At 41.5% G+C, this 22789-nt stretch overlaps 1 protein-coding gene across 1 annotated transcript in view; it reads right to left on the bottom strand.

Moving 5' to 3' along the window:
- Positions 1 to 2769: 2769 nt before the first annotated feature.
- The window catches only part of bcl11ba (BAF chromatin remodeling complex subunit BCL11B a), a 35780-nt gene continuing 15760 nt past the window's right edge, over positions 2770 to 22789 (bottom strand). The window contains exon 3 of the mRNA XM_031736957.2: positions 2770 to 6309. Coding sequence (XP_031592817.1) covers positions 4307 to 6309 — 2003 coding nt within the window. The 3' untranslated portion in view covers positions 2770 to 4306. The remainder of the gene's footprint in view (positions 6310 to 22789) is intronic.

Raw genomic sequence — 22789 nt, 5'->3', positions numbered from 1 at the left:
AGAGTCTATAACAGTTACGTTATTTATGATATTATAATTTTTCATTATTGACATAATTTTCATTTCATTTTTAAATACATTATTATTTATTTAAATTACTACTTTATATGCTGTGACTGTCCAGTGTAATCATGTCGACAGAGTAATAAAGTATCTTGTTTAACACTTAAATTAGGTAAAATATTAAAGTTATTTATGAGTTGCACTGACATTATTTTTATTATGTTGCATAATTACACTTTAAATATTCTATAATGACTCAGTGTGGAAAATAGCAAACAAACAAACTTTGATGAGTTGACTGGTTTCAGTGGTCTTGATTAAAAAAGGAGAAGCAGACAGAGGAAGTCTGAAAGTCACGTTTACTGTAATCAGCCAATGGCATCCACAGGCCGGACCTCAGTCTTTGAGTTTGTGTATTTAAATAAAGGAACTTTAAAAACAGCATTACAACCCTACTCCAAATAAGCCCCTCCCCTCTGCTTTCAGACATTATTACATACCAACAGTGACAGTGTCTCACTTCATCCCACTTCATTCTGCATTGTATTTTCACAACTATATTTATCAGTGTATTTCAACACAAACATGTGGAAAGCTGCCAGTATGGCATTTTTGATTGATTGTGAATACAAACAGCATCTAAGGAAATGTGTGCTATCACAGCTCCAAGTGTTTGCTTTAGCACTGTGCTCGCTGGCAGGTGTTCCTGGGATTGTGGTTTCTGAGGTCCGCTGCTGCAGTGCTAATTGTGCGTAGTTGTAATTTAGACTCGATGTTTTCAGAGCTTTAGTAAATTGGTTAAGAATTCATGAGAGGCTGATGACTTTATTGTGTTTTTCTGTTGGTGTTGTTGTTATTTGTTTGACTTTTTCCTGTGGTCACTTTGTGTTTAACCAGCTCAAAGAACAAACTGAGACAAACAACCAAAGGATAAAGAAACGTAACAGCTTGTATTTGTGCTCTGTTCTCATGCCGAGAAATATCAACGTGGGAGGCGTGTGCCTGAAAACTGACATGGAGGTCACAAAGGTCAAACAGAACAGCCACGTCCACCCTCTTCCCCAAAACACAGGGAATTCACTGCCAGTGCCAGTTAGAAATCACAAAAAGTCAAAGAAAATGAAAAACAGCATCATCATAAAAAACTATGTACAACCAATGGAGCGGTAAACAAAACATCAGTGTGTGTTTTTGTCGCGAAAAGGCTGCTTAACAACCTTTATTTGATCCCATTCTGTACAACATGATTCATTACATCAGTACAAATTCATCAGGTTCTGTTTGTCCCACACAGCGAGAGGAGAAACAGGCTGTGACAGCCCGTCGTTGGATTGGGATGTGTCATTAAATTCACCGGCCCCTCTGCATCCCAATATAAGATCAAGACATCTCGAGGTACTCACAGTACCCTATTCACAAAGGATGCACATAGTCTACAAGGTTTTTTTTTTTTCAGTTTGTTTTTTTAAAAGACAAGCTCCTTAGGAATGACAGCAAGTGCCTACACATGTATTTCAAACCATCCATGAAGAATACTCCGTTCCAGAAGAAGAAAAATAGATACAAGTCAGGATTCTCAGTGTGTTTTTCCTGAAAAAAACGTGACCCACCCTCACCACCCCCCACTATCAAATCCAAGTGTGTTACAGCTCAGTATTTTTTTAATTCATTTATTTTATTATTTTTTAAATTTAATTACACCCAAGGCAGAATAAAAGTTACTAAAACTTAAGACTTTTACAATTACAGTGACAAAAACAGTTTAAGAGACCCACAATTTAAACTGGACTGTAACGTAAAAAGAATAAAAAAAAAACAACCTTTTTATAGTCTTGTAAAATGCCCAGGCATTCTCCAATATTACAAATACTGGTATACTTTTACAGTAAACAACAAAAATGTAATATATATTCATATATATTTATATACTAAAACCCCATCACCAAAAAAAAGAAAAAAGAACACAAGAAAGGAAAAACAATGTACACGTTGCCACTTTGGCATTCAGAGAAAGTTTCAAAGCAAACCTGAAAGAAATGTTTCAAACTCACATACACACACATATTATTTTTATCCTTGTATCAATACTGTAAACTTATTTTAAGACAGAGTGCACTAAATTCTGATCTTCTTAGTTTCTGCTTTTCCTGATTTTCGTCCAGTCTCTTCCCTAACTCTTTGTGTGGCTTTTTGTCCTCTTCTTGACTTTTCTATTGAGGGACAGACTCGTTTCATATAACTCTATATATAGGTTTGTGCCTTTATATGTACATATGAATACATATATACACACACAGACACATTGATGTTGTGCTGGGTACTCGTCATTGTAAACTCAGCATTGTTACGTTTGTATTAATTTAGATTTTTCTGTTTTTAACGGTCACATTACACAGTAAAGTTGATATGTTTTAGCTTTCGTTAAATTTGTTACTTCATAACAAATGTTGCATTTGTCAAAGATAATAAATAGGAAGGTCATTGGTCAAGGCACACTCATGTCAAATTGAATGGCAGTACAAAAACTGTCCCAAATAAATTATTATTATTCTTAATTTACAGTGCCAACATTGGGAAAGACAAACCTAGCAACCTTGGGCACTTTAGTACCAGGTGATCCCAAGCTCCAGGCCCTTTAGTACAGCTCTGTACGTGTGCTGTTGTTCAGAGCTGCGAGTTCGTACACTGACAAAAGTGCCATTATGAAGGTGAAAAGGGCTTAAAGAAAACTGATTCATGGTTTTTAAAATAACAACAGGACATGAGTCAAACTGATAAATTAATTTTATTATTTCAGCACTCAACTAACAATCAATAATTTAAATTTCTAGAGAGGTGGCTTCATCAATCAGACTGTACAAGCACTAGAATGCAATAAGTCCAAATTTACTACTAATGCAATTTTAACAAATTGTCATGTATTTTAGCACAAAATGCATAGGGATCTGGCTATTATCATTATTATTATTATTATTATTATTACTTTAGAAATAAAACTTTGAGGTCTTAACATCCACTAGGTTGCCAGTGACCTGTTTAGGCTTCACATGTACTGTTTCTATGTAATTTTTGCTTATGTAAATCTAAATGTAAATTTCAGCATGACCCTTCCATTACAAGACTGCCATCCATGTGTGCCAAATACATACAGATTCCATACAAAGTGGAAGAATTGAACCTAATCATAAGATTAAAGAGGACACTTGTGAGCTGGTGGATGTTAAGGCTAAAACTTTAGCCATGTGAGGGGTAAAACTGTCTCTAATGATTACAACCTATGATGAAAAAAATGCTTTGCAAGTTGTTTGCCAAGGGGCAACACAGGAGTGAACAGGTAAATAAAGGAAAGTAGTACAGTTTACCCTGAGATGTCCCTGTGTTCTCTCGGTCTCTTTGTTCTATTTCTTGCTACACATACTCGTCATGGCTTCGTGCTCTCTCCTAATAAATAATACAGATCATATGGCTTCATGCAAAAGAGTGCATGGGTGTATGAATGTAGATGAGATGGTATTAAAACAAAACAAAGGGAAAGATGTAGTAGCGTTGTCGGAGCTCGGCACTATGTACCAGTCAGCAGCTGCCTTACCTATCATCAGCTTCTTGTGGCCAGTTAGGGTGTTTCCATGAGGAGACAGGGTTTACGAACCTTGGGATCCTCTTTCATTTTACATTTATCGTCAAATATGACACTTGGTGCTACATATCCAATTATATTGACATGTTTTAGAGTCAGTTCATGCTACAATGCCAAAGGATTGTTGTTCGCATATCACATAAAATAGACTAATTCTAGCATTCTCAGTTTACGCCACTTTCAAATTGAAGATTGATTCAGCATCTTTTCAAGAAATTACACATTTAGCTTAATATACAATTTCCTACAAGAAGTGGCCAAAAAATAAAGAGACAAATGGATTTCTGTCCTCTAAGGAACTCTCAGGATATCATGTGGGTTTTAAAAAAACAGTAATGCAAAAGAAAACAATAAAAAAAATTTCTAATAAAAATGTACCTGCACATGCCAAAATACAAAATCCAATAAATACAGAAATTATTGCACAGTTAAAGGCTCCATATATTTTATAACTCAACTGATGGATTGTTTAAAAACGAATGCCACATAAGGCAGTTTAGACAGCTTCAGTTGATCTCTGTTTTCATGTTTTTTTTTCTCAGTTGGCAGTTTATTTAATCAAAGACGCAATTAAAATTAACCCAAAATTAATATCTTATAAAAAAGTATCCAGCTACCCCTTTTTGTTATTTTGAAGTCAAAGAGTACGGAAACAGGGAATTAGCTTTAGGCCCTCTCTGTTTGTTCAAGTTTGACCTCACTGGTCATCAAATGTTCTCCATGCCACTTTTTCATATGTTTCTCCAGGGTGCTGTACACGCTGAAGGGCATTTGGCAAATGTCACAGCGATAGACCTCCTTACCAAGCTGGCCATGTGTCTTCATGTGGCGCGTGAGCTTGGAGCTCTGGGCACAGGCATAGTTGCACAGCTCACACTTGTAGGGCCTTTCACCAGTGTGACTACGCCGATGCACCGTCAGGTTGCTACAGTTCTTGAACACCTTACCACAGAATTCGCAGGTGTCACACCTCCTGCCGTCCTTGGAACTAGGTCGACCTGGACCAGGGCCACCACCTAGATGAGGTGTGCTGCCCCCGCTGGCAGTGCCGCTGCGGCCAGACAAACCCCCATCTAGCAAGTCACCTGGAGGGGTTGAGAAGCGCAGGCTGCCATTCTCTGAAGAGTGCTCAGAGGAGGTGGCAAAGGGCGATTGTCTAGAGTCACTGAAGCCTAGAAAAGGGTCTTTGATGAAGTGGCGTGAGGCAGCATAGCCAACCAACCACTGGGAGTACACATTCTCAGAAGGAATGTGGGGTACAGGGGGAATGTCCAAGTCCTTTTCTATCTTGATCCTCTTATTTGATGAGTTGGACAGGGTTGGGCTGGTAATGGGGGTGGGCTTACGGGGGAACAGACCTGAGAAAGAATCACCGGAGCCACAGTTCCGGCCATTAATGGTTGTCCTCTCTTCCTGTTGGTGGTCGTCTATTTCCCCAGCCACTGAATCCTCATCTCCAGTGTCCCGCTGGCCATCCAGGGCCCTCTTAGAGAAGGGCATCCTTTTACGATTGTCAACTATCAAATTATTGTACTGCTGTATAGAGTTGAGCCCCCCACCTTCCACTATCTTCTCAAGGCCAAGGGCCGACTTCTCCTCTGACTGAGGTTTAGAACCATTCTCCCTGTTCCGGTAGAACTCAGACTCCATGCTGAAATTTGATTCTGGTCGACTCTCATTCTCAAGCTCCTCTTCCTCTTCCTCCTCTTCTTCCTCCTCGTTGCCTTCCCCCTGGAAATCCCCATCACGGTTTTTCATGCCCTCACCTGGCACGTCACTGGTGCCTGGCTCTGGGGAGCTCGTGGTGGACAAGCCATCATCTGAACGCCCCGTCAGGGATCCAGCCTTGTGCATGTGGGTCTTCATGTGGCGCTTCAGCTTGCTTGCCTGAGAGCAAGCGTGGTCACACAACTGGCACTTGTATGGTTTTTCTCCAGTATGGCTGCGCCGATGTACCACCAAGTTGCTCTGAAACTTGAAGGTTTTACCACAGAACTCACAGGACTTGATCTTGTTCTGCGTCTGGGGAGGGGTGGTGCTGTTTGGGGGCATTGGTGGCAATGGAGGAGTACTCAGAAATGGCGATTTCGGCCCAGAGTGGAAGGGATTAGGGTTTAGTAGTCGATGCATAGGGTTAGGCCTGTTGGGTGATAATGGTGGTGTGGTGCTGTTAGTGTTCCCTGCTAACTCTCGTAACCGCCTGGAGAAGTCCATAGACTGGGACTCCATGGCCATAGGCGTTAGCCGCATCACCCTTTCAAAGGCACTGGGGTGCTGGGAGATGAGGCCCATTTCCTCTGCACTAAGGCGTTCCAGGCGATGGGGGTCCAGGTGATGGCGGGGAGGTGGAGTGACAAATGGAGGCGTACTGGGGAGACGGTTCTCTACAAAGCCTGGGGGAGGTTCACGGAGCAGGGGTGCTGTCATCCTCAGTAGGTGGAAAGGGTTGTTATCCCCTAGAAAGTTGGTGAGGGGGGACTGTGGGATGGAGTCGTTGCCAATGGGTGGAGGCATAGTGAGGCGTGGGGTGAGGGTTGCGCTGGAGGGGCTGGACTCCAGGTAAATGCGAATGCCGTGGGTGTTCTGGGCATGCTGCAGCAGGAACCAGGCGCTGGGAAAGGGTTGCTTACAGGTGGTACATGTATAGCTGGAGGGCTCATCCCTTCCACCTGCAACAGACACAGAAACAATAAATTAAATATCTGAGCACAGATTCTTTTTTCTGAGATAGGCTACATTAATGTGACCTCATTCATGATTTTAATGGATTTTAACAATAACTTTTTAACAACCTGTCTGCATTGTGTAAAATTTTCTTGGCCGGAGGCAGTGAGGTGCTGGAGGTGTTTTATATTCTGCTTCGGACTGCTACTAGCTGGAAAGACTACGGGTAGTCAGCTTGTCACATAAATTCTAATACTAATCATGTTTTGACAAGTGCATTTCCACAGTCACATTAGATCAGCACACACTCAATCCATGTACCAAGAGGTGCTCACTTAGTCTTAGGTCTTAGGGACTCTCTCGCTAACAACTGCTATTACAGTGTACTATATGTGGCTGCTGTGTGTTTGATAGATATGTGGATAAAGATGTGTGTAAGCAGGCTAGATGGTTTTTCTCCAAGGTTGAGAGAATTAAATTGGCTAAAGTCATATTAGTTAAGACAAGAATACTCATAGACAAACAAATAAAAATCTGTCTTTATCTGAATAAACAAATCTAAATCCTCAGTGTTTTATAACGTGGAGCAGAAAACACTAAGTTGTGATTTCCTGCAACACTGAGCAGTCCAAGATTTGTTAAACCCCATTTAGGGCTGAACCTTATGTATTGACTCTGTAGTTGGGCGTGAGCAGCGATAGCTGATGATAACACTTTTTCTTAAAATTATTTTATAATAATCATAGTTAATAAATGGTAAATTGATAGTTAAGTAGGTGAAATTGTATAATTCATTAATTATATTTATTATAAGTGTTAGCTGAATGACAAATCTGTCAGTCATGCAGCAGAAATTAAGTGAAAAAACAATGACAGAAAACCACAAAAGAGAAACACACACGTTAAAATCAACCGATTTTCAGAAGAAACCTTGTTTTTCAATTTTTTAACAGATTTGAGTTTCAAATATTAAAGAACCATCGATGTGCCGTATGACTAAATTCAAACAGCAAACCTTACACACAAGTATAAACACACACAGAGATAATGGTAATTATACTCTTGTTCTTGTATTCAGTGAAGTGTTGACCTAGTACACTCATTTCAGATACTGGGCAAAACATATGCTGCTCTAATTGTTGCCCTGTTAGCCTTATTTGGCTGTGTGTGTGTGTGTGTGTGTGTGTGTGTGTGTGTGTGTATGTGGCCATGACTCTTTTTGCAGCCAAAGACACGCGCACAAAATCATACACACACACACACACACATATATATATATAGAAATACTGGTTCTAATGTAGATGTTTTTATCAGACGTCACAGAGAAGCTAATATTTTTTAATTTCACATATCTCCAGTATAAATACAGTTTTCTCTATCTGCCTGTTTAAAAATATATATTTTAGAAATGTATGAAATGTATTGTTAGTCTACATTTTTAAAATTTCTGTGAAACACACAATATTTAATCTTATATAAAAATCTACAGAAAGAAAATAATGCTTTGTTAGCATTAATCAATTCAATAATTAATTTATTCATTTATATTAAAGATTCCATAAATACTGCTCACCATCTCTTGCTTGCAAAAGGTTGTGTGTGTGTGTGTGTGCGCGTTAAGGAGAAGTGGCTAGAGGTGGAACAGCTGTTTAGCTCCACAGTCCTGTATAGCCTTTTGACTTAATTATAGCAGACCGCACACACACACACACACACACACAATAAAAATAACAGCTCCCCGTGTCTCAGCTTTTGTTGGCAAGTTTCTCTCTCACACACACACACACACACACACACACACACACACACACACACACACAAGCTGTTTTAGTGCTGAATCTTAAGTGAATCTTAAGACCCTTAACACTAAAAAAAAAAACACCACCTCCAACCTCACCGTCTCTGTTAGCTTGACCCTCTTCTCTTCTGCTGACAGAAGTCATTGGAATGTGTGTGTGTGTGTGTGTGTGTGTGTGTGTGTGTGTGCGTGAGCAAACCAAACAGGGAGCGTGTAATAGAGAACGCGCCATTTCACTCTGGCCGCAGTGGAGGGAGCGGGTCATGGTTTTTGCTTGGGGAAGTGTGTGTGTGTGTGTGTGTGTGTGTGTGTGTGTGCGTGCGCCCTCCCAGGGGAAAGGAGTCTAACGCAGATGGCAAATAAAGTATGCAGCCTGAGGCGAGAGCACATTATGCTAATTCTAATGTCAGCTGTACTTTAATATACGACTCTATTTAATCACCCCATTATTTCCTATTTCCATATGAAAAAACAGAACGAGCGAGGGAGAGCGAGGGAGCTGCTCATCACTTTATTTGGTAGAATGCAGAGGGCCGTGCTTTATGGAGGGGATGAGAAAACACACTCCCCTCCTCAGCATCTGCACAGATACACTGTGCCTGTGTGTTTGTGTCGAACGCGCACACACACGGCTTGAGTTACGACCCACTGTACGTCTGTTTACAGTAAGTGTGGACCGCGTGCTTCAGTAAAGGTTATAGTAGTTGATTTTGAGCACCTAGTTTTGTCCTTTATAGAATACATTATTTTCCATGACAGATAAAGTTTAACTTAGTCAATTATGTTGCCATGTAAAAACAACTGTTTGCTTACTTTGCTGTTATTTAACTCGACTTTGCTGGTTTTACGTCTCACTGTTCAGTGTCCATCTGTCAAGACAACACTACCTAAATGTGCTCCTGCTGTTAAAATGCCCTCTTCAGCTGCCAGACAAAAGCAAAAACTATGTGAAAATCCTCTGACTGCTCTTACCGCAGAGATGCAGGGCAACAGCAGCGCTGACACGTCAGAGGAGAAGATAGTATATTTTGTGGCTTAAATAGACTTCCAGATCGAGAGGATGTGTTTGGTCTGTGATGTGATGAGAATGAGGGATGTTCGTGTTTCCTGTCTGAACTGCCTTTATTTTAGTGAAAACTCCCATTTGAAACGATTCATGATGAAATAATTACAGCTGGAGTTTGGTATCCAGGCTCCCAGCTTGTCACTCTCTGCAGATATGCTGCAAATAAAATTGGGGAGTGATCCCAAATATCCCCCCTGGAAATTATGCAGCTCATCGTTCACCAGATTGGACGAGTGACGGTGCAGTTTGAGTCGCCTGCTGAGCTAACTTGCAGCTTTGCTCTATTTGTGATCAGATGTTTAATCACATGATGTAGGCTAATGTGCCATTTTCTTTCAAAAATGACCAAATGAGGTCAAAAGCAGGAAAGTGTACTATTACATCAGAGCCACTATTGGCCATTCACCTTACTGTGCAGCAGTGGCAGCTGCATCAAATACATGACTTGTTTGTTGAAATAAATAAATAATAAACCTTAATCTAAGTTTTAAAATCGATTATAGTTGGTTCTAACTGACAGATAATAATAGCTCATATATATGCTCTGGAATCAGTTCATGTTTCTATCACAGGAAAGGCAGAAACAGAAATAATTATTTTTAAATGCGTAACACACAGAGGTGCTGACAAAACTAAGCAACTTAAACTCTCTATTCAGACCCATAAACTCTACGACGTTCTGTGCAGTCTGGCTCTCTGCCTGTGTTTAGTTTGGCTCACACACACACACCTTCAGTATGTATAATGTCACATTATTAGACACAACCCTACCGACACCAAATATCATCGACCCAGTGTGATGAGAAATAAGGAAGATGAATTTTAATATGATTTATTTCCTCTCAAACAAATACGCAGCAATCAGGTCGTCTGGACTAGAAGGATTCTCCCAGTTGAAACCAGTGATAATGGTGTCTGGTTTGTTTGTGTGTGTGTGTGTGTGTGTGTGTGTGTGTGTGTGTGTGTGTGTGTGTGTGTGTCCAGCGGCACATATACAGCAGCCCATGTTTTAAGTAATCTCTCTTCTTCATTTCACTTCCCGGGTTCAGTTTCACACAGTATAAAACTCTCATTACTGTCAGATTCCAATTTTCACTATGATTCAATTTGCCGTAATTACTGTTGCTGCCGCTAATAAAAAAAAAGGGAAGAGTGGGAATGTCTAGAAAAGCAAAGGTGCAAAGGTCAACTGGCAGTTAGCAGCATTCATTTTCATCTCAGTGTATTCATCTGGGGCGGCTAATGGCCCAATTTTCTCCTCCTCGGTCCTCAATAAATATTGCTGGAATTACAGGTTAAATAGCCAAATTAAATCACAGCTATTACAGTTGAAGGAGGGAGGAAGAGATGTACAATTAAAGCAGACGCACGGATCAACACAAATGTGTGCGATAAATGCAGTGAGTGTCAGCCGAGTGCTGTGAGGATTATTGTGTCAACTTCTTACAAAGATCCTTTTTCTTTATGGCCGAGGAAACAGAGTCAGACTCGTCTTTCCAGTGTTTTCTATCCTCTCAAGCTGCAGCTGTTCCTTTGCCTTTCTTATATATAGAAAAATATCAGATGAATTTTACTACAACTACAGTTAAATGTCAACAATACCAGCTCCAGTCGCCCCAGAACTTTATAAGATCAAAGTAAAATTCCTGGAGCAAATTCCCGGGGGGCTCCACCCACCCCTGCTTCTGCTAAATTATTTTTATCCTCAGTGGGGTTACATTTCTGTCCCCACCCTCTGATTTTTACACTGCAGCACAAACAATAATCAAATCAGAAATTGACTTTAAATTGAATTTCAAATTGAATTTCTGAGCTCAGGAGAGGAGACTCGGAGATCACGTTCTGACTTTGCACTGTGCCGTCAAGCATCGCTGTTTCAATGTATGTAGAAACGCAAAGGATTCAGAGCCTGACAGAAAAGTGCTGGAAATATTCCTTATGAGTCTAAACTGCATGTTGGATCATCTACATCACTTACAAAGATGAGATCTGTAGCTTCTAACTTCAGCTTATTGAGCTGCAGTTATGCACCGAGGCGTCTGTCTCACAGCTCACAGGTAGAAACGTCGCTATGAAGGTTTCTGAAGAAATTTTATACACACAGTTTGTTGACTTTGCAAGTGATTGAGCAGCCACAGTATGAAAAGAGCTTCCCCATCCTCGACTTAATTCACTGCATTACTCAAAGTTAGAACCTGAGGGCCACGATGCTGTAAAACACATTACGGAGCTCAAATCCAAAAGATTCTGTCCACAGATTTGCAGATGAGGGTGAAAGAGATGATGTTCTGCAGCAAAGCAGAAACAATCAATGCACGCTGTTTCTTTTTTGTTTTATTGTGAAAGACCAAATCTAGCCTTTGATGTTCTTGCAAACTGCACCCTGCATATATGGCTTTATAAGTATTTACACAGAGTGAGTTACTGAAATAACCCGAGGCAGGTTTCACAAAGATAGAGTAGACTGGTATGCAGCATCAGGCCAGTCTTAATTTTGCTCATCGATAAAACTAATGCAAATTAGGCAGCTTTACAAAAATAAAGATAAAGTAATTTTAGGCCTAAAAAGTTTCCACTCCATTTTACTTCATGCTAACTTAAACACCTAATGTTATTTGTTGCAATAGCAATTTCTGCGATAACCTAAAAAGAAGGAAAAAGAAGGTTGATCTGAGGGGAAAAAGCTCCCTTCATAAAGTGTGATTCATCATTAAATCTTTAGCTAGTTTACTTAAACCATCATCAGGGAAAAAAAAACACTGTTCCATTATAAAGACACCAACACAGAGGTGACGGTCCTCCCGATGTCTTCTTTGCCATCATGTTTGAATGTTTCAGCACCTAAACATGTTTTTGTTCGAGCCACATGCTGCTCACCAGCAGAAAACGTGCCATTTCAATAAAGGTCCGAATAGTTTGATGTTTTTTCTCGTAAAAGCTTTTCTGTTTAAGTGTTAGCAGGAAAAGAATAACACATTAACCAAATCCAACCACGAACTCTGACCCGACAGTTTAGAACAACCTGGTTGATTTTAACTTTATGAGGTTAAGCAGCCGTTTAACACGTTTGTTTTACCTTTGTGAGGCATTTCCACACCAAAAAACAAGAAAGCTGTGACGAGTCAGGAGCGCAGCGACTCTGTGTACATCTGTGTGTACATGTTCTCCTCTTGGCCTTTTGTCCCACTTGTAAAAAGTTTCCTGACATTTTTTTGCATACTTAAGCTGTGTTATTATTCTTCCATGGTGCCCCCTGACCTCACACCCAGGTATACACACAGAGTTTCTCATCCTGCACGGCCGATTCACTATCATAGCATGGCAGCAAAGCAAATCAGGCACCGTGTTTGCCCACTCTTACATGTGTGGACATCACTGTCACGGTAGAGGACACTTTTTTTCTCTAAACAGTTGTTTATTTGGTGTGTGTGTCTCCAGCCAATGAGATCATTTCAAGTTCATTTGGTGCAGAGTTAAAGTATTCTGTTAATTTTAATGACGTGTGCCGAGTGCAGCTTTTTAAAGCCGTCCACCATGTGTCCATAACTAAAATCACAACAACACCACAGCAGCAGCTGTAATTAAATCACTTTAGCTGCAAATATGAGGACCTGTTCTTTTCTCCAGCATCAAACTTTAGTGACTTTGTTGGACTGACTCACCACAGATGCTGTTGGCTACAGACCCAAAGTCTTAACTCTTACTGCTCTACAGACTGTTACTGTCAGCCTACAGGCTACAACCTCAGCTGGGTGATTCGATTTGTCCAAAGTGAAACACTAAATGGAAATTTTACTGCTTGGTTTGGATTTTGTGCTAATTTAATAATAAGAAGTGATGGGCTTAGTCAGAGAAGTTCATAAACTGGTGATAAAAATGTAATTTTCTTTGAAGACAGTGTGAATGTTCTCAGAAACTATTTTTTCAGCTTATTTGTACAAGCTGCTTATAACCAACTGTTTTCAGTAACAACACTTTGGCTACGTCCTCATGTACACGGGTATTTTTGAAAACGGAGATTTTCCATTTTCGTTTTTTTTTTAATCCCGTTCACACGTGTAGTTTTGGAAAAATATCTCCGTCCAGACGTAAATGCTAAAAACGAAATGTTGGCCAATCAGAAGTCTGGAAGCCTGGGAGGGAAAGACTAAACAGGGCTTTGTATGTTCATAAAACCTGAAGGACTTCTGAAAAGTTTGTGTTTTTCTGCAAAGGCAGCTAATTTTGTGTTACTTTTCAAGTGCCTTCATCATTACAAATGTTAATAACAAAAGACAGCATTTGGCTGTCTTAGGAACTTAGGGATGAATAAAATGCATACAGTGTACATGCATTTAATTTTTAAAACAATTACATTCATTCAAAACTGACATCGGGATTTGGCTTGTGAGAGCGTCTGTGTTGTAGAAGCCACATCCAAAGTTCACTCTGACACCTCTGTCTTTGTAAATGGAGTCACAGTAACAGCAACAGTATTTTCTCTCTATCCGCCACTGTAGAAATCCATCTCATGTAAACAATAACGTGGCGCACACCTATGATGCTACGTGAGTAAATCTCTGTTTTCCTCGTCCACACATAAACGCAAAAACAGAGTTTTCGAAAATCTCCATCCTGGCAGGAGTTTTTAAAAATCTCTGTTTACGTGTGGACGAAAGGCCCAAACGCACAGTGTACGTATGACGCAGCCTTTGACTGCAGAAGACAAAGATGATGCGTGACACATTTACACTTATGTATATTTGAAGAGGCAAACCATGACTTTTACTGTATCACTGTTTCAAAGACTGTACTCAGGTCTCGATAGCTGGGTTGTGTTTTTACCAAATACTACAGGAGATTACTGCTGTAAGCAGCTGGAGGAGCCTTGTTTTGGTTAAACAGCAACACCTCAAAAGTCCAACCTGACAGTTGGAACAAAGTGCATCGACATCCAGAATCAACATTATTTAGACATTGTTCCCTCACTCTGTCTCAGCATGTGCTGAACTTTAGCATTACCCCATCTTCTCTGCACGTTATCCAGCCAACAAAGGATTATGGTTGTGCAAGGTGTGCGCACACAAATGTGTATACAAGCCGTGCACTCATGACAAATCAAGAAGGGGGGCTTTGACATTCTTGGAATGTTAAAGGAAGGCTTAGCTCATCATAGCCAAATTAGAATGCATTTAGCTCATTAGGGAAGCGGAGCAGCAGTGAGAGAAAGAAGAGGACAAAGACGAGATTCTCCGTCCCTCTCGCCACATGACAAGTGGTCCTGTAGTCAAAATGAGGGGGTGAGATGCAATCCAAAACAAACTGCTGCAGCAAGCTGTGTGTGTGTGTGTGTGTGTATCCCTGTCTCTGTGCCCTGTTAACAAATTAGAGGGATTACCAGAGGAGAGTGCCAGAGCATACCAGCTAATCCCACACACTGGCCCGCACCACTGCACCTGGGGAGCGCGTGTGAAGCTGTGTGTGTGTGTGTGTGTGTGTGTGTGTGTGTGTGTGTGTGTGTGTGTGTGTGTGTGTGTGTGTGAGGAAAAAGCTCTTGCTGTCACCAATAGGCTCTACACAAGGCTTCATCCTGCCCAAACACAGCCTCTGAAGCCTGTGGGGGGGGGTGCCTAATCCTGGACACACACATATGCACATGGCATGGAGCAGCACCTGATACCTGTCACTCTTTCAGTGTGTGTGGACTTTGTGTTTACAGTTGAAAGTAAGCCGGGACCATTAGCCTTACAGGAGCAAAGATGATCTGGGAAGTGGGCGGTGCACTTAGATAAGTGATTAACTGATAGAGTACAGATGTGGCACATAAAAGGTCAATCCAGCCCAACTCTCCAGGACAACAGCTGATACGTCCGTGTCTGTGCTGCTTCTGCTAAACGGAGAAACAAGAACAAACATGTTTGCATCACTTAAAAAAATGCCCAGCGCTCAGGATTTTGTGTCTGGCTTTTGTCTGTGGAGGTGAAGTCATCGACATCTTGTCAGGTGAAGACTTGGTTTGGTTTCTGTAGCCACAATAAAGAAACGCTGCCACGAGCTTGATTCGACTAAGACGGCAGTCCAACACATTTTTGGAACCCCTCGCCATCTCCTCTATGTCTCCCTGTCACCTGTCCCGTCCAAATCCCTCCCCACCCATCCTCCACCTCCTCCTCCTCCTCTTGCACACTGCCAAGTGGGAGTCTCCTGGAACACACAACACACACATATGCTTGCAGCTCCGTCCAAGACTATGATGTAGCGGCGCACCTCCTGTTTGAATAAGACATATTACAGCTTTGCCTGACACCAGCATCAAGAAAAGAATTTCTCTCTCTCTGTTGTTCTGGTGCCTTTCTCCCTCATTTCATCACAAACCAGGTTCATGACTTTAACACTGTTCCCCGTGATCAGCTTCACCTTTTCACCCACCACAGCGAAGCATCTGAGTGTAATCTTTAGCAGCTATTTAAATGTCTTCTCCCCTAAAACTGCAAAACAGGAAAAAGGAGACATATTTGACTTGACCAACTTTATCTGTGGACGCAGAAGCAGAAGTACAATAGGGGGTGAATGGTGGAGGGGGGGCAGTGAAGGAGTGTAGACTGGGCTTTGAATGTTTTGGTCAGACTCCACTTGTTTATACAGAAACAGCAGTGAGAAGTAGAAGCAGGAAGGAAAGTGGGGCAGGTCGAGAGCAGATCCAGACCAGAAGGGGGTTAGGGGAGGACATGGATGGAGGGATGATGAGACAGGTCTGTGCTGGAGGCCCTTATAAGGGCTACATGACTGGAGAGCTCTGGAAAGGCTGCGTTGTTAATGCTCAAGTATATACCTGCAGGCAGGGGGGCCCATCCAGCAATCGTCATATTATATAATGTAGCAGAGTCATACTGATTCATAGGATGCAGTGATTTCAATTTCATCCACCGAGTTAGCACTGAGCCCTTCTAGGTTACACTTACAGCTACTGGTGGCATGCCCCGAGTGAAATGTTATAACAGAAAAAAGGCTAAAAGAGTGAGCTGAGCTTTGAAAGATAACAACTTTAGTTTGTGGCTGAAATGCCCCCAAGTGGTGACTGGGTGGACATGTCTGTATCAAAAGCACATGAAAACCAGTTTAACTGCAGCTTAGAAAATCTAACAATCACCACGTGACTTACAGAGAACCAGTTTCAACAGATAGTAAACTGGTCGGCCATCTGTGAACAGCTGACATGGTGTGACTGGTTGTTACCATCAACACTGGTTAAGTGCTAAAGTACAGCAGCTTGTTAGCTCAAGTGTTTTGTAGGAGGAATGTACTACAGCCAAACCATATACATGTATTTTAGTAGTTAGTATTGTACCAAAGCCAGCTCTCATTTACTCTGTTTTTCACTGCAGGTTAGCATGAAGAGAAGTTTGAACATCAGCTAACTTACAGACGGAAAAGCAAACTGAGGAAAACTACCACTCACTGACAAAGATCATCATTACCTCAGAAACTGTGAAGAATTATTCCTCCTGCCATTTCCAACGTCCACTGATTTTACCCCCACATTAACAAACCTTTCGTTCATACAAACCTTAGACCCTGTTATTCATCCTTCAGCTGGAAGATGATGCACAGGAAAACCAAGAGACTGTGACTCCTGTAGGTGTATGTCTGCACCTGTATGTGAGGTTTGTATCAAAGCCCGAGCAGCTGTTTTCTCTCTTACAGACATTATATTATACAGCACAGAGAATCAGAAAACTGTGTGGTTAGAGAGTTGGTTGGTGTGAGATCCCAGCCATCCTCATTAGACTGAAGTACCGACCATTTAGGTCAAGGCGTCTGCTGCTGGTTCTGCTCTGCTTGGGAGTGTTTTTGTGCATGTGAGGGCTTTATCTTGGTTTTGCTAGCAGGATCACATCAGGATTCACTCGTCACATTTCCCACACCACTGAAGCTCCTCATCGCAGCCAGTTTGGGAAGTCCACACAGGTTAAGGCCCACCTGTCACACTTTATCCACTGACCACTCACAGCTGAAAACATCCCTCAGACACTGCAGTTTTTGTCAGTGGGGGTCAAATAGCATCTAAATGACCTAACAGTGTGCTGTGGGGCAGGGGCAGCAAATGCAGTGGACAAGTCCTTTGATTATTATACGGGGTGTGAGGGAACACCTGCCAAATTAAAATTATCTGGCAGGTATGCCTTTAATTTGCCAAACATTCAGTGGTGAAAAAGGGGGAATTTAAGGATCCTGCAGGAACACAAACACAGGAGTGCATCCTAAAATTAACGATCCCAGTAACAGAGTGCACAAGAGAGATTTAAGTAATATACCTAAAAGAGTTGGTGGGCTTTTATTTTGAAGTGCCAGTGCAGAAGGGCCAGAGAGAAACGCTGAAGAAAAGATGTGCCTGTTTCTCATCAGAGGGCTGCTGCCAGTTATTGGCCTACAGCCAGCATTGTTTACTTGGCCGGCCCCCTCAGCCTCGCTCTTAACAGCAAATTATCCCAACAATTGGCAATTTTAGTCTAACCTACAGGTAAGAAAGGCCGTTCCCACGGGGGGAGATGCTCACATGTGCTCTTGCTGCCTAAATAACAACAAATATTTATGACTGCATTACTCGCGTTCCTGTGAAACGGGACGTGGGCTGTTTTCTCCAAAGAAAAACTCCACGTTATTGATTTATTTACAGATTTTTTTTAAGGAGAGTGAGCATGAGAGATGGCAGCAGCCGAGATTCTCTCCTCCAGCCCTCTTTTTGTTATCTGTGATGTTGCCCAGAGAAATCAATAGAACAACTGTAGCTAGCAAGCTTTGTTTATCCTTTCCTCTAAGTGAATAATTCAGGGGTGTCAGCAGGGGTGAGGCGAAGCTTTGATACAAACGAAAGGGTTTGCTGTTTCTGGGAGGGGGAAATCTAACTCTCTCTTTATCCCCCCAAAAGTCTGGAGGAGACGAGAGACTGAGAGCAGCTAAAGGGTCCAAAGACTGAGAGAGACCACCGCTCTGATTCTGCAGCACAAGAATGTCCCTCACACAAAATAAGTGAGTGTGAGCACTGAAGGCTGAAACACTGGACGGTGTAAGAACAACACCACAAAGGAGAACGTGTTACTGTGGCAGAGGAGGTGCACTAACTGGTTTTAAGGGTTTTACAGGATTTTAAAAAACACAAAGGGAGAAAAAAAGTGCTCTAAAGCTTCTGTTGTGAACTTTGTTTGGCAGTTTTAAAGGAGATGAAAAGTGATGCTAGGAGCTTGAGCTGGTTTATACTTGGTGAATTTTAGGCACACTGGTCTAACTGGCTGCAGCTCAGGAGGAAGAGCAGTTGGAAGGTTGTTGGTTTGATCCCTGCCTGCATGACAAATGTCCTCTGTGGTTCATCCATCACAGTGTGAATGAGTGAATGAGGCATGTTGCACAAAATGCTTTAAGCAACGTAGAAAAGAGTTAGATAAGAAACAGTCCATTTACTATTTTAGCCTCACAGATCTTCTGTCTCTGTTTGGAAACAGAGGTGCAACTTCACACAAAGGAGTAGATCCAGGTTTAGGTCACCACTGATGAAGATCTCAGCCTGAACCTAAAGCTGTAGTTGTAGTTTTTAAGAAATACTTCTCCTAGCTGATACACATCAAATGCATTTTTCCATATTTCCAAAGTGTAGGTTAGGATTAGGGTTAGCCCCTAACCTCAGAGAGTTACAGGAAAATGCAGCAGCCACACAACAAAACAGCAAGCACTTTAGTTTCTGTCATAAAACACAAACAGGAAAGGTTTAAATTGCTTGGATTATGTGTCCTACCTCCTCATGTAAAGCCCAGGCAGTAAGTATGTGAAACTGGAGAGATTTAAAGCCTTCTAAACAAGGGGATCATCATGTATTTGTCAGGCTATGTCACCCTCAGCTCTGCACACACACACACCTACATGCACACACAATGAGGCAGCAAACATTTCCAGCAAAGTGGCTAAACCTCAGCGTCCCACCTCCGCCACGGATGCACTAAAGTCCTCGCTTGCTTGTAATTGAGGTTTAAATCTTTTGCTAACATCCTTCCATCCTTCACTCTTCACCAAACATGGACTGCACCAACACAGGGCCCCTAATCCTTCCCAGTTTAACCAAGTGAGAAATTAGCTTTTGTTAAGTGGTGATTTGGCCAGTGTTAAATGCCGACAGGCTATTGTAGAGGAGAGGGGCAGTCATGAGTCTCCCTCAAACTCAGCAAAATACTTGGATAATCCCATCGTGTCCGTGCGGCTAGACTGGAAATGCTGCTGCCTGCTAGTGAGCAGTGACAGTGCTGTCAAATTATTTTTAGTCAAGAGCTACACCTCTCCCTGTTTGGTGTAGAAAGGTTTGAAGCATCACTGTGTCAGCTTAGGTAGAAAAGCCTGCTGTATATGTTACCTGTCTTTGAGGTGTTGTGTCTGTTTTGCAGCATGTACATGCTTCCCCAATCCTCCAAAGGCCTCTTGCTGCTACCATCCGACTTCACAAAATCAAATCTTGGATGCAGAGTTGCAGCAAAAACCAGCAGTGTGAATGTGACACTGGTGGAGATTCAGATCCTCAAAGCTGGTGAGATAAAGTAGGCTGTTGTGGCGGTGCAGACAAGACAAAGCACAGCGCTGTCTGTGAGACACAGCAGGGAGAAATCCCTCAACTTGGTCTCAGTCCGAGCAAAGTTGAGCAGTTAATTCAGAGAAGTTTGGGATTACGGGTGTTATGACAAAGCTGGAAGACATATTCAAACACCAAATATAAATAATGATAAAGTTCTGTTAGACTAAACTGACGGTGACTAGCTTGATCATTTTCTATGACCAGTGTCAGCCCAGATGAGTCTTTGCACGGTGGCAGGGCGACACAGTTCATCCAGGCATATGCTTTCCAAATGCTAAAATGTGTCTTTTCTTCATCTTTGTTGCTGCAAATTAGATGCAAAAATCCAGCGACTCATGCTAACCACCAAGTTCTTTTATTTATTTCAGCCCAAGAGGAATTTCCTGTACAAAGTGCGTTTGTGTGGAACACTTTCCAGATACCAGAAATAGAGCTTGACAAATAGGTGAGTGTAGTGCTCTAGTGCTATTCTTTCTATTTTTACACTGCAGGGATGCACTTCCTCTCTACAAGTGCATGAATCCCAGCACACTTATCCCACTTTGCTGTATTTAAATTTTAATTATGGTTCCAGCGTTGAAGTGATTCTCGTATATTTCAGGCTTGCAAAATTTTAAAGCATTGTCGGCATATTTCGATGTTACAAAGGCTAAATACATTTTAAGGTACTGAACACATAGCATTGCACATATGAAGAAAACAAAAGCATTTGTGTGACATTAATATGTTTCACACTGCTGTGAACTCTTTATGAACCTGGCAGTTTATCTCCGAGCCCTGTGCAGTGCACCCTCGTACACATGATTAAAGACTTTATCGCCACTGTGAGAGTTTCTTAACATTGGAAAAATTACAGATAAATAATTCTGACCAGTGTCACTACACCTTCCTACACTCATAATTTAACTTTAACTTATTTGTTAAAAAAAGAGACAAAAACACAAAGTTGATACTGACAGCGAAATTACTGTTGCTGTAATAATACTGATAATAAACTGCTGCATTTGATAAGATTACAGAGGTTATATGTTTATAAAATTGGACACACACACACACACACACACACACACACACACACACATTGCAACGACAGAGAATGCCACTGTATCCCTTCCTTGAGGGGCTCGGTGCTCAAATATCATCAGTCAGTCAGTGTCAGTGAATGCACACGCACGTATAGCTTTGCATCCCGTCATTGTCACCTCCACAGCGCCTTCCAGTCCACCTCCTTCGCCTTTCTCATCTCTCTATTCACGTCTCTTCACAGACTACCTGTGACAACAGCTCAGGCACACAACAGGAAACAAAATGATACCAAGTGCTTTATCGCCACCCTGATCTGATCTGCCATTGTCAAAGAAGCCAACACGCTATAAGAGAGACTCTCCCATTAAATGAGGGCTTATTCACTGAGAAACTAAGACTTTACACAGACGATCCGTTCTGTGCAAAGTGATCCTCACGGCTCTGACGACACATGCAGTGAATGGTCTGCATGTCCTCACATGCTTCTGTTACCTGTGACCTGCCACAGGTTTCACAGTAACCACATATATTTAAAAGTGAAGTACTGTTATTATGTGATAATATTATGAGTATCTGTGTAATTGTATTGTTGTATGTTATTATGAACATGGAATGAGAGACGTCACTGTCCACTATAGCATGTCTGTGGCTTTCAGCCTTGTGTAAATTGATCTTGTGTCACTCGCACACTGTCAGAGCTGTGACGCACCAAGAGGACACATATTTGTGTTTTCAGAAACTCCACACATGATTTCAGATTTCAGGACTTGTGCACTCAATAAAAAACATAAAGAGTGTTTGACATGGAGACTAATAAAAAAGTCATATATTTGACACCATTCTTGCCTACAGCTTAAAGGCACAGGAGGAAAATTATATTAATTTTTTTTAATAATAGCCAGGAATGAGCAACAGTGGAGAACAACTAGAAATGACTGTCTTTAAAAATCTGTAATGGATGCTGCTGGCTGATGAGCGTGAAGCACCCAGGCTGCTGGTCGACACCAACGGTGTCCGGCTTTAATTTTGTTGTTGCGTTTGAATGAATCATGGAAAACATAAAGTTTCTCTCCTTGCACTTTTGCTTGATTTTTGAAGAAAAACATGATGCATACATTAAAAGCTCAATATGAAAATCTTAGCAAAGATGCAAAAATAACAATAAATGAATGCCTGAAATGTAGAGGGACCATGAAGAAACTGCAACTGTGAGGTTTGTTGAACCTGATCAGGTCTGTGGGGAATTCAGATGAGCCAAGAAAGCTTCTAAAATCAGCCTTTGTTCACTTATGAAGATGCTGTTTTCAGTAAAGAAAGCTGCATTTCTGCAGCTATGAAAAAAGCCAAAGAAAAAGCTGACATCACATCTGTGTCGTCGTTACAGCCTCGACAGACACAGTTACCCAGGAAAGCTGAGGACATGCCGTGGCTTTATTACAGGTAGAGTTTTATCACAGTTATATTTACAGATAAAATGTAAAACTGCAATTCAAATTAAATCAAATTACATCATATATAAAAAAGCATCAAGTCCCGATCAAACCCAGCAGAGTCTGAGGAGTCTGCTGTTTGAAATGTAGAACCCAGAGTAAACAATAGACTCACAAATGGCTGCCTGCCAGGCTGTGTGTGTGTGTGTGTGTGTGCGTATGTACTGTACAGTAGAACTAGGAGAGGATTTTACTGGAAAGCTCTTTTCACTAAGATTAAAAAAAAGAAAAAAGTTATAAGCTGAAAGAGAAATGGCGCCCGAAAAGCAAACCACACCAATCTGCCATCTATTCTGCTTTGATAAAGCCCCAAACACAGCCTCACGCTCCACGCTCCACCTTCATCGTCTCCACATCCCTTCAGCCTCACTTACACACGATACAGAGCGCCTCCTCCACCAATCTCATCGCAGGCGCCAGGACATCAATTTTTGCAAGTCGCCCAAAATTACCATGCATGAATGCAAAAAAGGCTGATCAGGAGTAATTAACATGGCTTCATATGCAAATT

The sequence above is a fragment of the Oreochromis aureus genome, linkage group 19 (genome assembly GCF_013358895.1).
Source record: "Oreochromis aureus strain Israel breed Guangdong linkage group 19, ZZ_aureus, whole genome shotgun sequence".
In the NCBI taxonomy this organism is placed as follows: Eukaryota; Metazoa; Chordata; class Actinopteri; order Cichliformes; family Cichlidae; genus Oreochromis; species Oreochromis aureus.
The sequence above is the reverse complement of the archived record's forward strand: the minus strand, read 5'-3'. Positions and strand labels throughout refer to the sequence as shown.